General features: G+C 44.1%; 1 protein-coding gene across 2 annotated transcripts in view; it reads left to right on the forward strand.

The window, feature by feature from the left end:
- The window catches only part of THAP12 (THAP domain containing 12), a 142,661-nt gene that overhangs the window by 51,669 nt on the left and 75,764 nt on the right, over window positions 1-15,228 (forward strand). For both annotated transcript variants that reach the window (XM_069640047.1, XM_069640048.1), the window contains exon 2: window positions 6,524-6,644. In XM_069640047.1, the coding sequence (XP_069496148.1) occupies window positions 6,524-6,644 (121 nt within the window). The remainder of the gene's footprint in view (window positions 1-6,523; window positions 6,645-15,228) is intronic.

Genomic DNA, 15,228 nt, shown 5'->3' on the forward strand with positions numbered 1-15,228 from the left:
TGATGGTCTACCAACTGATTTGTTTTATAGGGAAATACCGGAAAATGTTCCAAGTCTGATCAGGGAAATGTTTGTACATAGTAAAAAACGGGGTATTTGACCTCTGACGCTCAGGCATGCAACAATATCTCTGATCCTTAAACCAGGTCAGCCGGAGTTGGAACCAGGCAGTTATAGACCTATTATTCTGATTATATTATCAAAAATTCTGGCAAATAGATTGGAAAAGATTCTTCTGAGAAACACATCCGAACCAAGCAGGTTTCATTAAAGGGAGAGTATCGGCTTCAAACGTGTGAAAGCTTTTGCTTACCTGGAAGAATCAAGAAAAATGCAAATACACTCAGTGGCTTTGCCATTAGACGCAGAAAAGGCCTTTGATTGGGTTTGGTGGGAGTTTTTGCTGAGAACTATGGAGAAAATGAATTTCGGTTCTGAATACATGGATTGGATTTGAGTTCTCTATATAAATCCCACGGCAGAGATTAACACGAACGGAAGAATTTCAGGCAAATTTGACTTGCAGCGTGAGACACGCCAAGGCTGTCCACTATCTCCTTCGCTATTTGTGATTTCAATCGAACCACTGGCTGAGGCAATAAAAGCGGACAATAAAATCATAGGAATCAACGTTAATGTAGTCAATCAGAAACTTTGGCTGTATGCCGATGATCTTTTAGTGGTTATTTGAGACCTCACAACTTCAAACCCAGCCCTGATGAAGTTGATTGAGAAATTTGGTTTTGTCTCAAACTATAAGATAAATTGGAACAAATCAGAAGCTTTGCCATGTACTCGAGTCAACCAGCGGAAAGCTGATAAAGAACTTTGGCTTCCAATGGTGCCCTATTAAGTTGAAATATTTAGGGAGTTGGATCACAAAGGATATCAAGGAGATGATGAGCCTGAATATGGATTTGATAATACAAAAAATAACATTGGAGTTAGAGCTGTGGGATTCACTAAAGTTTTCATTGGGAGGTAAGGTGAATGCTATTAAAATGATGTAAACACCAAAGATAACCTATATCATGCGTATGATCCCTCTGCCAGTAAAGAAATCAACTCTTAAGAAATTGGATAGTATAATCCAATCATATTTGTGGGATAAAAAGACACCAAGACTGAAGCTTTGGATAAAGGGGGTTTAAACATCCAAACTTTGAGCGTTACCATCAGGCATTCACATTGCGACACATTATGTCGTTCATTGCAGAAGAGGTGGGTGAATGGGCGGTCGCACAGACTAGCATGGTAGGACCCTTAAGCACCTGGGCAGTCCTATCATCTACCAATGCAGACTATTGGAATCGCTCTACCCTGACTGAGTTTCTGAGAACAACGTGGAGGGCGTTTGAAGTGGATATGCAATTGAGGCTAGGACGAATAAATACTTTTTCAATATGGTTGAATCCTGAAATGAAAATTAAAAGCAGAACAATTTTCTGGATAAGTTGGAATCTAGCATGAATGAATACAATTGAAGACCTGTTTGAAGGGGAAAGGTGGAGAAACTTTTTTGACTGCACTTATGGCGAGTATCGAAGTTCGAAACGTGCAGTGAATTTACCAAAACTAGATAACTCGGATTTAATAAATACCATTAAGATAATAGGCGATCAAGATAATATGGCATCTAAGATGTACAACCTGTTAAGCTGGAATTCGGAAGGAAGTGAAAAGATCCTGACAGCATGGTCGGATTGCCTAAAGAGGAAATGACGCAAGGAAGATGGGAGGCTCTCTGTGGAAATATTAAAAGAATGCCATTTAATATAGGAGAGGGAGCCTGTCAAGTAAAGATCTTGAACAGAGTATTTTGGACACCTGCAAGAATGCATAAGCAAGGCTTAAGTTTGACGGACACTTGTTGGTGTTGTGGCCACGCTCGAGGAACATTAGAACCTATGTTTCGGGAATGTTAAAAGGTGAAAGATTTTTGGAAATAGATAAACGAATTAATGAACCAAGTCGTGAATGAGGATCTGGATTTTGACTTCGAGACATTGATTCTAGAAGAAGATAAGATCCTGGAATATTTGGGACACCATCAAATAACCTGGATTTTAAAAGGGGCACTAGTGGCAAAAAGCTAATATTGCGAAATTGGAAGTCAACTGGATTTCCGACAGTGGCCTCATGTTTGGAAGAAATGTTTTCAATATGCAACATTGGAAAACTGGTGTTAACGAAGCAGAAAGAAGCTGCTTTTCACAAAAAGTGGGGTGGATTTTTAAATTTGGAGCTGGATTGAACTAGTTTCAAGAGAAGAAGTTAGAAGATCAGATAAGTACATTTTCGATTTCAAGTACATTTATGATTATTAAGATTTTCTTTATGTATATTTGCTGAAATGGATATCAGATTTCTATGTAGTATAATGATATAATCGTACAGTATTTATATTTAAATTATTTTTTTTTTTTCTTCATTTGTTATTCTTTTTCTTTCCTTCCTCTTTCTCTCTTCTTCTTTCCTCTTGTGCCTTCCATTCTAGAAATTGGGTTGAGTCTTTATTGTAGACTTTGATCGGGGGGAGGGTTTTGGTTTAATCAATGTTGAATGGGGAAGGATTACGTTTAGAGTTATTGTATGTTTACTTAATTGTTGGAAAAAGGGATAACATTAGTTTAAAAAATAAAAAACCTCCCTGTATTTGTGACATTGCCAACAAAATCTGTTGCTTCACCTTTGCCCTTTACTACTTGGGAAGCTTGAAGTAGCCAGTGTGGGTCTCTTGAGTCTGTGAGCTGGTGCAAAACAGTTTGTGTTTTTCCAGGCCTAGAATGACTGTGATTAATTAATCTTATTTTATCTGCTTCTGTTTTGTTTTTTTAAGGGTTGTTGCTACACTCCTAACCTCTAAATGCATGACTGCCTTCTAGGCGTCCCATACGTTTTGCTGACTGGCTTTACCATTCTTTATTGATGACATAGCAGAGTCTAAGTCTGAATATGGAAGTACATGTAAATTGAGGCATGTTCGGAAATCCTAGTGGGGAGTATGTCAGGATTCTAGGATCTTTTGTTAAATGAGAAACCTGTGTGTATTCTCATTCTGCCCTATTTGTCTGTTCCTCTCTTTGGCTAATTTGAACAGTAGTAGCAATAACAAGAGTACATACAGAAGGAAAAAACGTACAGATAATAATGCAACTAAGCAACTATATCTCAGCACCAAGGGCCACACTGAAATTTTCTTAGCCTGAATTTATAAAATATGTTACATTTGTGGCCTGAGGCATAGGAACTCTGGCCTTGCAAATTCAAATCTCACGACACCTGCAGGGCGTGTTTCTTAGTTTAAATACTCAATCTAAGGGAAATTGACTTGCTCCATGGTGACGGATGACAACATATTCTCCAGTGCTTTCTGTAAAATGGTGCACGTCACCATAATACGAACATGTCACCATAATACGAACATGAAGGTAACAAAGGATAATTCTTATTCTATGGCATCCCTATTATATGTGGTGGTCCACAGGGCTCATGTCTTTCGCCTTTACTCTTTAATATCTACTCACGTCTTCTCTGTGCGCTTTTGTCAGCCATGGGCATTTATTTCGCCAATTATGCTGACGACACGCAGATTGTCATCAAACTTACTGGTGAATATCTAAAATATGCAGAGCATATTAATCACTTCTTTGCTGAAATTCAGAAATGGATGGCGTTCAATTCTCTAGCCCTCAATAATGCCAAAACGGAGCTGTTGATTTTAGGTACCCAGCAGAGATTAAAGAAACTTGACAAAAAATATGACAACTTTCTGATTGGTCAACATGTTATCCCTATATCTAAATCTGTAAAAACTCTGGGGTCTTTTTTGACCCTCAGCTATCCTTTGTTCGTCAGACCAATTACCTTAAATCTACTTGCCTTTATTATATCCAGCTTTTATGGCAGATACATCCATATCTGTCCAAAGAAAATCTTGCTCTGATTGCAGCTGCAATTGTAAACTGTAAGTTGGATTACTGCAACCGTCTGCTGATTGGTACCTCGCAGGCTAATCTTAAAACCTTGCAGGTCATACAGAATAGTGCAGTACGTGCTGTAATGGGCCTTAAGTGCAATATGCATGTTACCGATGCTAGGCGCAGCCTACATTGGCTGCCAGTTCAACAGCGTTTACAACATAAAGGTTTAACCATTGTGTTTAAATGCCTTTATGGCAAAGCTCCATCCTATCTTACTGCAAGGCTGAAAAAGAAATTAGCTGGTCGTCCTCTGCGCTCAAGCAGTAATATTGTCCTGGTTCAACCTCCATTTACTCTGAAAAGATTTGGAGGTACATGTTTTGACTCTTGGGCCCCGGCCTTATGGAATTCACTTCCCAAACACCTTGCTAATAGTGACTCCTTGCTTATCTTTAAGAAACAATTAAAGACTTTCCTGTTTGACAAAGGTTAGGACACATTTATTCTTCTGGCACAGTGCTTTTACACTGATTCTCGTATCCCGCCATATTTGACCATCTTTTTGGCTTCTGTGAGTACTGGATTCCTGTGGTTCTTTTGTGCTCTTTGTTTCTTTGTTTGTCCTTGTTATCTGTCTTCTTTCTTCTCCTGTGTGCACCCTGAGGCCCTTGGGTTAGTGGCGCAATACAAGAACATAGATAGGTAGATAGATAAGCACACTGCATGTTGTGTGCAATGCTGTCACCCAAAAGCCACCCATGCACTTCATTCAGAGCAGAGGATCAGTGTTCCCAAGTTTGAGATCAACCTATGCCAAGTGGCTCGGTTTCATAGAGGGAGCATGTGCTTAGCACCAGCAAAATCTAGGTTGGTGTGTGATGAAGTGTTCATTCTGCAATCACTGCCATCCAAGCTGCAGTGCCCTCTACTGTCTTAGAGCAGTTCTCCACTGCATGACGGCAGTATTTGGCCGTGCTCGTGAATACCTTGTACCTCATCACCAATAATTGCAATGAGCCATACTCTGCAGCAGTGTTTTTAGCTGGGCACCACCAGCAATGTGGCCAGATGACTGACACGCCAAAGGGTGGGGGATGAAGGGATGAGAGAAAAGCTCTTCCCGTCTAACTTGCGCAAAACAGGAAAACCGAAACGCAGCCAACTCATCTGAAAATTCTCATGTAAAGAATTCCAGACTCGCAAAATCTTCTAGCCCACTCGCATTGGCGAGGAGATTTTACGAAGGGCGAGGACCATTTGCATGGTACTCGTCCTTGCTGGCGAGTATGGGTAAGTTTGAGACTTTTATTTTACATTTGGCAGTATTGCATATAAAGTACATTTGTGATCCAGAGAAAGATAGTCCATTGCATTCTCAAATTTGAAGTGGATGCTACAAAGAAGACCAGAAATCAAAGAGCTACTAAAACAACTATCAATTAACACTTCCACCATAAACGTATACATTTATTTTTTTAAACCTGAATTTTCATATCTACGGTTCTGGTTTGATAGGAAAACAGGATTACGCAAAGTCCCAAAGGAATATCATTCCCCTGGGAACATGTTATTTTTATTCCAAGAAATCTGCGCTGTTGTCAAAGCAGGCCCCCTCTCCCGCCAAACACCCCACCCCACCAACCCACATTTTGATGGATTCTTTGATGGCCTCTTTTTCTTCACAGCCAGGCAAAAGTAATCTCTGTAGGAGTTTCTCTGTATTTCTTATTTTATGCTCTGCCTTCAGATACCTTAGGACTCCTAAAGACACCTAAGGCAGGGGTACTACAAAGAGTCCCCAGAATGCCCCTGAATGGGTTTATCTTCCTTACCCGTCCTGTGGCTGGGCAGGTGTCCTCTGTCCTTTGTGCTAAATGGCCACCACCACATCAAATAATTTTGTGTAGTTGGTGTCCCATTTGGTCTACTCATCAAGATATCTAAAATGTAGGTTTTACTTTGTTCTGCTAAAAGTCCTAAGAGGATCGTATTACCATATCTTGTACCTGTGTTTGTGTTGGGGAGGAGCAGTGAAGGAAGGGGTGCCCTAGATGGCCACAGCATCCCGGTCCACCTCAGCTGGCGCTGTATCAACCTGAACCAGTTCTGACTGGCATATCTAGATTCCTTTCTGGGGAGAATGTGGATTTTGTGCTTTGTATGTGACACACCTCCCAGAATGCTTGGGTATGCCGTAACTGGTGGCCAGTTATTGGATATATAATCTACCCTTACAATAGTATAATCTTTCCTAAGGACAGAATTACCCACTTTGTTAAGGTAGGCGTTTGTGTGTCTATGAATGCATGTGCTCTGAGATTAAAACTAATTTGTACCTTGAGCATTGAGAAATTCCAGGCCTATTGACATTTTCAGTGATGTTCTGTGTTTTTAAGGAAATTTGAGAAGTTACCATGACATTCGTAGTTCATTTCTGCGTACCCTCAACGTTACAGCTTCTTCCTTTTCATTGATGTATAGGGATTAATAGTGTTGGCTCTAATAACAGGAATTTAAGCTAAGAGCCTATAGCTGAAATATGTAATCCGATAGATTCTTATTTTAAAATGTACTGATGTATTTTATACTTGTTTGTTCAGATGTATGAAGTGGGTGGAGTGCTGTCGAAGGACCGATTTAGAGACCAAGACCCCAGATCAACTGAACAAGCACTACAGGCTTTGTGCCCAGCATTTTGAGTCCTCCATGATCTGCAGAAGTGTAAGTTAAACACTGGTAACATGAGATTCTTCATAGCCATATTTTTATTTAGGTAATGCTCTTATAGCGCTGGCTGGTGATCACTTCAATCGAAAAAGCAGACATTTGCAGCAGACTCAAGTCCCTGGCCTATGAAGCCTTCAAGCAGGGCTATTAAAGGTACGACGTTCATTCATCAACAGGGTTTTTTTAATGGGTTTTTTGACAAATTTCCTTTTCTCAAAATATATAGGGGGTTGTGGGTAAGGGTATATGAGGGGCCGGGGTTGGGAATAGTGTAATATTAATAGAGGGAGGAATTTGGGGGCACCCAGAAAAATACATTTGTGTCGAAATACCCATCCAAAAACATGGTTGATGAATGAACATGGAACCCTATTAAACACAGGCTTATACTAGGAAGCCTATTGACAACTTGGAGTGACATTTCATCTTTGTACACGTTCAAATGCTTAACTTTACCTCCTGCTAGTTAAAGATCATAATTCACACCATAAGTGGCATCAATAAGCAGTCAAAATAGTTTTTTAATCCGGACCGTGTGGCATGCATCGTATATGCAGTCACCATTTCAGTCAATTCATAGGATGGTGATAGAGAGGACAATATTCTTGTCTGTTTTCGTAATTACCCATCTATGATTTTATCCCTACTAAACGTGGCTGCACCCTAACACTGACACTAAAAATATAATGCTTTTAAAATATCTGTTTCCCTGCTTCTTTTAGACAATCTAGTGTTCACCCACTTCTCGTTTTTATGTTTTATTATTCTGGTTGTTTCTAGAAAGAGGCCAATTCAAAGCAGAAAAATGTGCCCTGGACCCCCTCCAGGCAACTTTGGAGACTGCCCTTGGCTGGTAGAGCGTGGAGGCTGCCCTTGGGTGGAAGTGGCACACGTTATAAATCAACATTACATAACTTGAATGCCCTTTCATCAAATCCTCCTTTGGCACATAACATATCCCAGAAGATGTCCCACAAGTACTTTTTTTTAAATGTATTTTTTTTAAAAATTTGGTATTTTATAAAAAGCACCAGAGCCGGTGCAACAACCAGCACAGAACAAAACGGTAGGAGCAGCACAGTGAACAATTCAACCAATGCACCACAGTAGAACTACACTTTACATTTCGCAGAGCAAGAGCATGCACGCTGTGTTTCTGAAGGCTGAGTTTGTTTCAGCAAGGGAGTGGTGCTGTACTATTGTCATCACGCACACCCAGTAGCTTCAAGCGTCGGAGTATCTGTGAGGTTTGGGTCCAATTGGGTTTTGTGACAGTCAGTACCATCCTGAGGCGGCCCGGATTGGGTGATCAGATACTGAATTTATGGGCCCCACATGTCTTTGGGTATGGCGCGGAGTTGCAGAAGTCTACCATATTGAGTCTTCATGTCATTACAGTGTAAAACATCTACCCGCCACTGTTTCAGACCCGGCGGTAGGGTCCCCACCACACCATGGCCACCCTCCTCTTGGCCAGGAGCAGGAGCAGACCCGTTAGCTTCCTGGTGCTTCTGGGGATGTGCTTAGTGTAAGCCAACAGTGCAGTCATCCGAGATTGTTCTATATTCTCGCCCACGATATTAGACAGTTTTGAAGACATCCTCCCAGTGGGAGAATATCACAGGGCATCCCCACGCCAAATGGATAAAGTCTGCCGGTGTGCCGCATCTACCACATCTATCCGAGACCTCTGAGAAGAATCTATGCAGTAGGGCTGGAGTGTAATGGAACTGGTGTAGATATTTAAAGTGCATCAGTTTGAAGTTTGCGTTTAGTGCTACCCGTTTTGTTTCCCCACAGCAATAGCCTCACACCCCCTCCGATATCGCACCGCCCAGTGAGGCTTCCCATTTCGTCCGGGGAGATCTGCCGGTTCTCACCCTATCTTTAAGGCACATAGCATATACGTTCGAGACCCACCACCCCCAATTGTGGGCTTGTGAGCATTTTGTTGAGTATCAGGGCTGTTTCAGGTTCTTTAGAGAGGGTAGTGAACACCTGTTTCACTGCTGTAATCTAAAGTATGTAAATATATCCAACGGCATGTGCTCCCCTTTATTCTGCATCTCTACCAGTGTTATAAACTGACCATTCGGGAAGAGATCACGAAAACTGGCTACGCCCATTTGCTTTACATAGGCCACATAACCCCTTTTGCTAGTGAGCATGACCCATGGTAAATAAATAACTGGTAATTCTGGGGTGTGTATGACCTCGCCCCCTGGATTTGTGCTTAATCCTAGTCCATGCCCTACAAGTCAGTTACACCATATTTTTCACTTTAGGTGTCCTACCCGGTGCCATCGGTATCTTGGACCGCAGGAGGAATAGTGCCGCAATGGCCACTCCACTTCTATGTGTGTTCTATCTGACTGAACCCCATACTAGTAGAGGAGGAACCCTGCCTGGGCTACTTCATAATGGGTTTCAAAGTCTGGCAGTGCCAGCCCACCCTCGTTCACTTGCGCATTCAGCCTCTCCGCGCCACCCTGGCTTGCTTCCAGGCCCATATGAACCTAGATATTGTGGACTTTCACTCTCAGAAATATTCCCCAGGGAGCACCACCTGCACATTAAGGAATAAATAAAATGCAGCAGGAGCGCCATCTTCACCAGGGAGACCCTGCCATACAGGCTAAGTGGCAAATTCATCCAACGGTCCAGCGATAACTTAGCATGAACCAGCACCCTCTTATAGTTGAACATGTATAGATGGGCAGGGTCACGTGCAATGTGTATTCCCAAGTATCTGGTAGTCCCCCTGCCACTGAAACCCCATCCCGTCTGCATATTGTTTGGCCTCATTCGTTAGCGGGAAGAGGAGCGACTTTGCAGCGTTAATTAAAAAGCCCAAAGAAGTCACCAAATCTTAACACGCTGCGCATGATTGGGTCCAGGTTCCATTCTGGCTCTGTGACAGAGCACCATGTCGTCCACATAGATGGCGCAACCACCTTGTACCGACACGCCTGTACCCCTTTATGTAGATGCCAATCCCTGATAACCTCGGCAAGCGGCTCTATCGCTAGGGTGAACAGCAGGGAAAAGGGGCATCCCTGCCTCATCCCATTTTCTAGTGTTATAGTGGGGGGCTAGGTGTCCATTCACCCGAACCCTACCAGTAAGCGATGCATAGAGCAGCAGACCAGGGATATAAATTGGTCCCCCATACCCATCCTGCGTAGAATCGTAAACATAAATGTCCACTCCACGCAGTCTATCGCTTTTGTCGCATCCAGTAGTACGGCAACTACCTGGTCCTCCTGTCGCACCGCCGACATTAAGCCAAACATTCTAAGCAACCCGTATGAGGTAGAGTGTCCCGAGATAAACCCAGACTGATCAGCTTTCACCCTTTGTGCATTAACGGAGCCAGCCTGGATGCCAATATTTTGGTTAGGATTTTGTCATATTAATAAGGGATATGGGGCGGTAGGAGGAGCACTCATTTGCTGCTTTGTCTGGCTTAAGCAGCACCACTGCCTCTCTCTTGGAGTCCGACAGTCGTCCGTCCTCCAAGCTACGCTGATATACCCGAAGTAGGTGGGGGGGGCAGCTTTCCGGTGAAATGCTTGTAGAATTCGTGTGTATAGCCATTCGGCCCTGGAGACCTCACGGATGGTAAGGAGCTAATGGCTGATAATACCTCTTCCACTGCCAAGGGCCTACCCAGCCACTCCCTGTCCTCATCTGTACACCAGTATAATGCGACTTGTTCTAGATAGTTATCCAATTCCGATTGGGAGGTGCATGTGGGAGGAGTACAGCTGCCTATAGAATTTATTAAACCCTTTGACTATCTCCAAGTCCCCCCCACCCCCGCTTCCCCCTGACCGTTTCCTAACGATAGTATCTGGTCTCTGGACCTCTTTGGTCTCATAGCCACCAGCAGTCCTTGCCCTAGCTCTACTGCCCTTGAGTGAGAAACCATTGGGTGTCCTCCACTCGGCAGTGTAAGTTCAGAATTATCGTTTTGCTCTGCTTACTGCTGATCGTTGGTGCTGTCGCTCTCGTTGCCCGGCAAGGCAGCTGCTTGGTAGGACTTGACATCTGCCAAATGGTTCCAAACAGTCTTTCCTTCCAATCTGACAGCTTTGTCTGCTATTGCCTCAACAATGTGGGGTCCCATGAATCTGGTAGCGTCCCACCTTCTTACAAAATTTCTGAGCAGCACTGTATCACCATCGCCAACATGCCTTTTTGTCCAAGATTCTTTCAGTTCGTTGTCACTGTTGCTTTCTCTGCTGTCTTCTGGGCCTCCCAGTGTCGTCGTATCTGGCGAGAGATGAGGCACTAGCAATAAAGGAAGTAATGTCATAAGTTTCCTGGACTGCACTACTCTCACTGTCTTTCAGTGCTCTAGTGGGAGGAGCCAGTTGGAGTTGCATGCGCCGTGCTGTCACCACCTCTTGGGACGTTAAATGGTGGTTGGACCCTGGCTTATTGCTCAATGCAAAGAGTGCGAGGGGGCAGGCAATGGAGACAGTTCTTCTTTGTGCTCTGCTTAGTTTTTGAGATCATCTCCTTCAGGAGGCCATTCAGGTATTCACACATTTCATTTGCTTGCGGGTGGTAAGCCCAAGAGAATTTATGTTGAATGGCCAGCAACGTAGTGACATGCTTGAACATCTCATTGGCGAAGGACCTCTTACACACTCCCATCGTGGGACCAATTCCCGGACCAAAAACTTTGCTGCCCTGAGGGTGTCAGGATGAGAACATGGGCCTCCCTCAATCCACCGAAAGAATGAGCACACAACTACTAGCATGTAGCGGTATCCTTGACAAACTTGCATCATGTCGACATGTAGGTGCTGAAATGGGCCTGCCGGGCGAGGTATGGCTCCTTTCATAACTCTCAATGTATGGCCTGCAGTGAACTGCTTACATGTCAAACAGTTGCTTACAAATTCAGCCACGTGTTGTGCCAAATTAGGACAAACATATTTCTCCAATATGGGCGGCAATTACCTCCTTTCCTGTGTGCGTTGGATAGTGTAACTGTGTCAGTGTAGTGTTCAATAATGCGAGTGGCATCACCACTTTCCATGTTTGTTCTGTTGCCATAGGACGTCTGTTGAAAATAATGTACGTCCCCTACTAGTCCATATTTCCTTCTCCCCCCTGGGTGCATCGCCCTGCAACTCCATTATTTGTGTTTGTGGTAATGCATTGTACCCTTCCTTCAGTACTATGTTTCTTGCATAGTCTTGAGCGTGTGATGCCGTTTCCATTTCTAGTTGCTCTCCAAAATATGCTGCACATTTTGCTTCTGAATCAGCTGCCACCTTTCCCCTTGAGATGGGATCTTCCCCTCGTGTGTGTGTGTGTGTACCTGGCACTTCACTATTGCTATCTGTGCGTGGTACTATATAACTTCAATTAATCTACCCAATAAAAGTGCATGCTGTACAGGTGACCCATCTGCTCTCCTGTAACCTCTCCTCATCCATTGCGCCAGTCCTGAGTGTACTGTTGATGTCACATGCACAGAGTTTGAGTACACTGTCACTTCCTTTCCCTTGCTGTGTTCCATTGCTAGTATTGAAGCTACTAACTCTGCTGCTTGTGCTGAATAATGTGATGGTAATCCCTCACTGGCCACTACCTCACTCGTTCTTCCCTCAATCTCACCACTGCAGTTCCTGTATGCCTGACCTCATCTGTCTGGTCAATTGTTGAAGACCCGTCAATGTACAGCATGTCTCCCCCCTCAAGTGCGTCCTCCTGTACATTGCAGGTGTCACTGAATTCCTGTATGTTTTCTGCACATTTGTGTGCATAGTCTCCTTCTTGAAAAATGTCTGCTAGGAAAATTGTCGAGTTAACAAGTCTGCACCTCACCAACATAAGTGATGAATTGGATAGTAACACTTCGTAACATGATGCTCTCTGTGTTGTCAGTGTGCTCTTTGGTTTCTTCAATATCACAAAAAGGGTCTATTCCACGTAAAGAGTGGTGCTGTACCCCATGGTAATCCCTGTTCATTTCCCACTTTAATAGGCTCTGGGCTTGTGCCCCAAACTTGTCTTTTGTGTCAGTTCTGCTTTCATCACCACTCCATCGGTGTGTGAGAACAGGAAAAATTCCTTTTTGTAGTCTGGGATCCCTAATACTGCAGCTGTGCAAATTGCTTCCTTCAGCTCATTGAATGCCTCAGTCATTTCGGTGGTCCAGATCATTATCTTGTATCCCTTTTGTGCTTCATTCAGAGCGCTCAGTTAAGGCCTTGTATATGTACTGTAATCAAAGACCCATGCTCTGCAGTAATTACACAAACCCACACGTTGCTGCATCCCTCTCGCTGTCATGGGTTTGGCTGTCTTGCGTATTGTCTCTGCCTTTGTGTGATCTGTCTGCCATTTTGGGAAATCACCTATCCAACGCATAGCACTTCTTTCTGACAATACTGTAGTTTGGCTTTGTCCACCTTGTATCCCTTGCATATTGCAGGACCGTGCTCTCCATCTTTACATTGCCTAAATCCACCTGGAGGACCATATTGAATATAGAGGGTGACTCGCAGTACCGTTGAGGAAGTCTTGTATATTTCCACTTCCGGTTTCTATACATAAAGGAGGTCAAGTCTTGTGGGTCTGGGCGTAGTGGTACTGAGATAAATGCATTTTTAAAGTCTATGGGCCTCATTACAACTCCGGCAGTAGCCGTGCGGGTAAAAAAGGCAGGCTGCCGCCAGAGTTTTTTATTTTTTTTCTGGCACCTGGCTTTAGGGAATCACTGGGGTATTACAGCCCCGGCGGTCTTTGAAGCCAGGCTTTGGAACATGTAACTCCCCATTCCCATTTGAGTCCCATTGGGCTCAATGGGAATGAGGAGGACGGTAGCTCCGGCACCATTCATAATAGTGCTGGTGCTACCGTCAAAGTCTACGAGTGGGTGCCGCTCTGTCCACCAGGTTGGACATAGCAGGCGGGAGGGCTTCCGACCCGCAAACCTGTACGGTAAGCCTACCGGCACCGTTGTTACCGGACCGGCACCTTGTAATGAGGCCCTATGACCATAAAACGGGCAGCTTCCGCCGGAATGCTGCACTAAAGTATCGCTGGGTTTGGAACTAGAGGATACTCTGCTTCTACAATGTGATTTAGGGGGCACACATCCTATATAAAACACCATAACCCCCTTTCTGCTTTCCTAACAGGGTACACAGCTATGGGCACTTTGACGGAACTAGAATGCCTCGATTAATTAGTGCTGCAATTGTTTCGTAAATGCCCTTGTTTGTCTCATTTGAGAGTGGGTACTGTTTGACTCAGGGTAAAATTGCTCCTTGTTTCAACTTTATCTTCACCTCCCGTATTCCTTTCGGAAGCCCCACATCATAGGGATTTGTAGTCCATAGGATGCTAAGTACCTTGGTAAGATCCTACTTGCAGAAGGATGGTGGTGCTTCCAGCACCATTGCCATCCTCTGTGGTACATCTCTGTAGTGGATCTTTAACCATTATGCCACACTCATCTCGAACACCATCTCATGCTCTGACCGTTCGTCTTTGAATAGTTCTTTGTCTGTCACTGTGGTTAGCCTGTATCCTTTGCTACGATGATAACTGCTCGCCATGACCGTCCCGTGTCATCCATCCCATGCACGGCTATCCACTCGTCCCTCACAATTACTGCCTCAATCTCTATTGTCACTATTGTCCCTTCTGCCTCGTCCGTTAGTATCTCTGGTCTGAAAAAATATTAATTTGGAACTCGCCACATCTTCCCTGCAATCCCTGGTAGTCATGCAATTGCAATCTCAGTTCCGTACTGGAACAGTTCCCCTAACCCCCCCCCCGTCCACAATATGCTTGAATGGTCTCTCTCACATTGAGCATGTGTATCCCTGGTGTGGAGCACACTATTCCCTTGTCTGTGAATGAGACGGTCATGTTCTGCTCATAATGTCTTGTTCCAATATGTTTACAGGTGTCTGTCGAGAGTAGAGTAAAGGCAAAGATAAGTCATGTTCCCCTATAGAAAGGGAGATATTGTCTGTAAACGGAACTACTTCTGATGCCAACCTAAATGTTAACTCTTGAATGCAGGACATAGTCGCGCCTGTGTCTACAAGGAAGGGAAACCTTTTGTCACCTTTGCCACCCTTATGCAAGGTTCCTCCGCAGGGTTGCGTGTGATCGGCAGGATGGAACACATCAAGTCCGTCTGTAGGCTGTCCTATTTGAGGGTACAAGGACCTGCCATTCCCAGAAAATGGGTTGTTCCCCACCATTGTGACCCTTCCCAATTTCCTAATGGGGGGGGTCATTGCTGTGGAGTCCATGTGTGCCATTGTTCCGTCATTTGTCTGCATGCTGCTTTGTACTTGTAACGCCTGCTGTGTGTTGGCTCTACTCTGTGGTGATTGCAAATACTGTGATATGGGTGCCTGCATCTGTGGTATCTGTCATGGGCTGGTGTGCTTGTGGCGTCGGTCCTTGTTGTGGTTGGTCCTGTGCGTAATAGCTGTCTTAGTCTCCCTGTTATACTTGCTGGTACTGTGTTCCCCAATTCTGTTGCATCCCCCTGCTTCTGCACACCCTTGAAATGTGCCCCATCTGCCCGTATGCA

The sequence above is a fragment of the Ambystoma mexicanum genome, chromosome 7q, assembly GCF_040938575.1.
Source record: "Ambystoma mexicanum isolate Mex_15411 chromosome 7q, UKY_AmexF1_1, whole genome shotgun sequence".
In the NCBI taxonomy this organism is placed as follows: Eukaryota; Metazoa; Chordata; class Amphibia; order Caudata; family Ambystomatidae; genus Ambystoma; species Ambystoma mexicanum.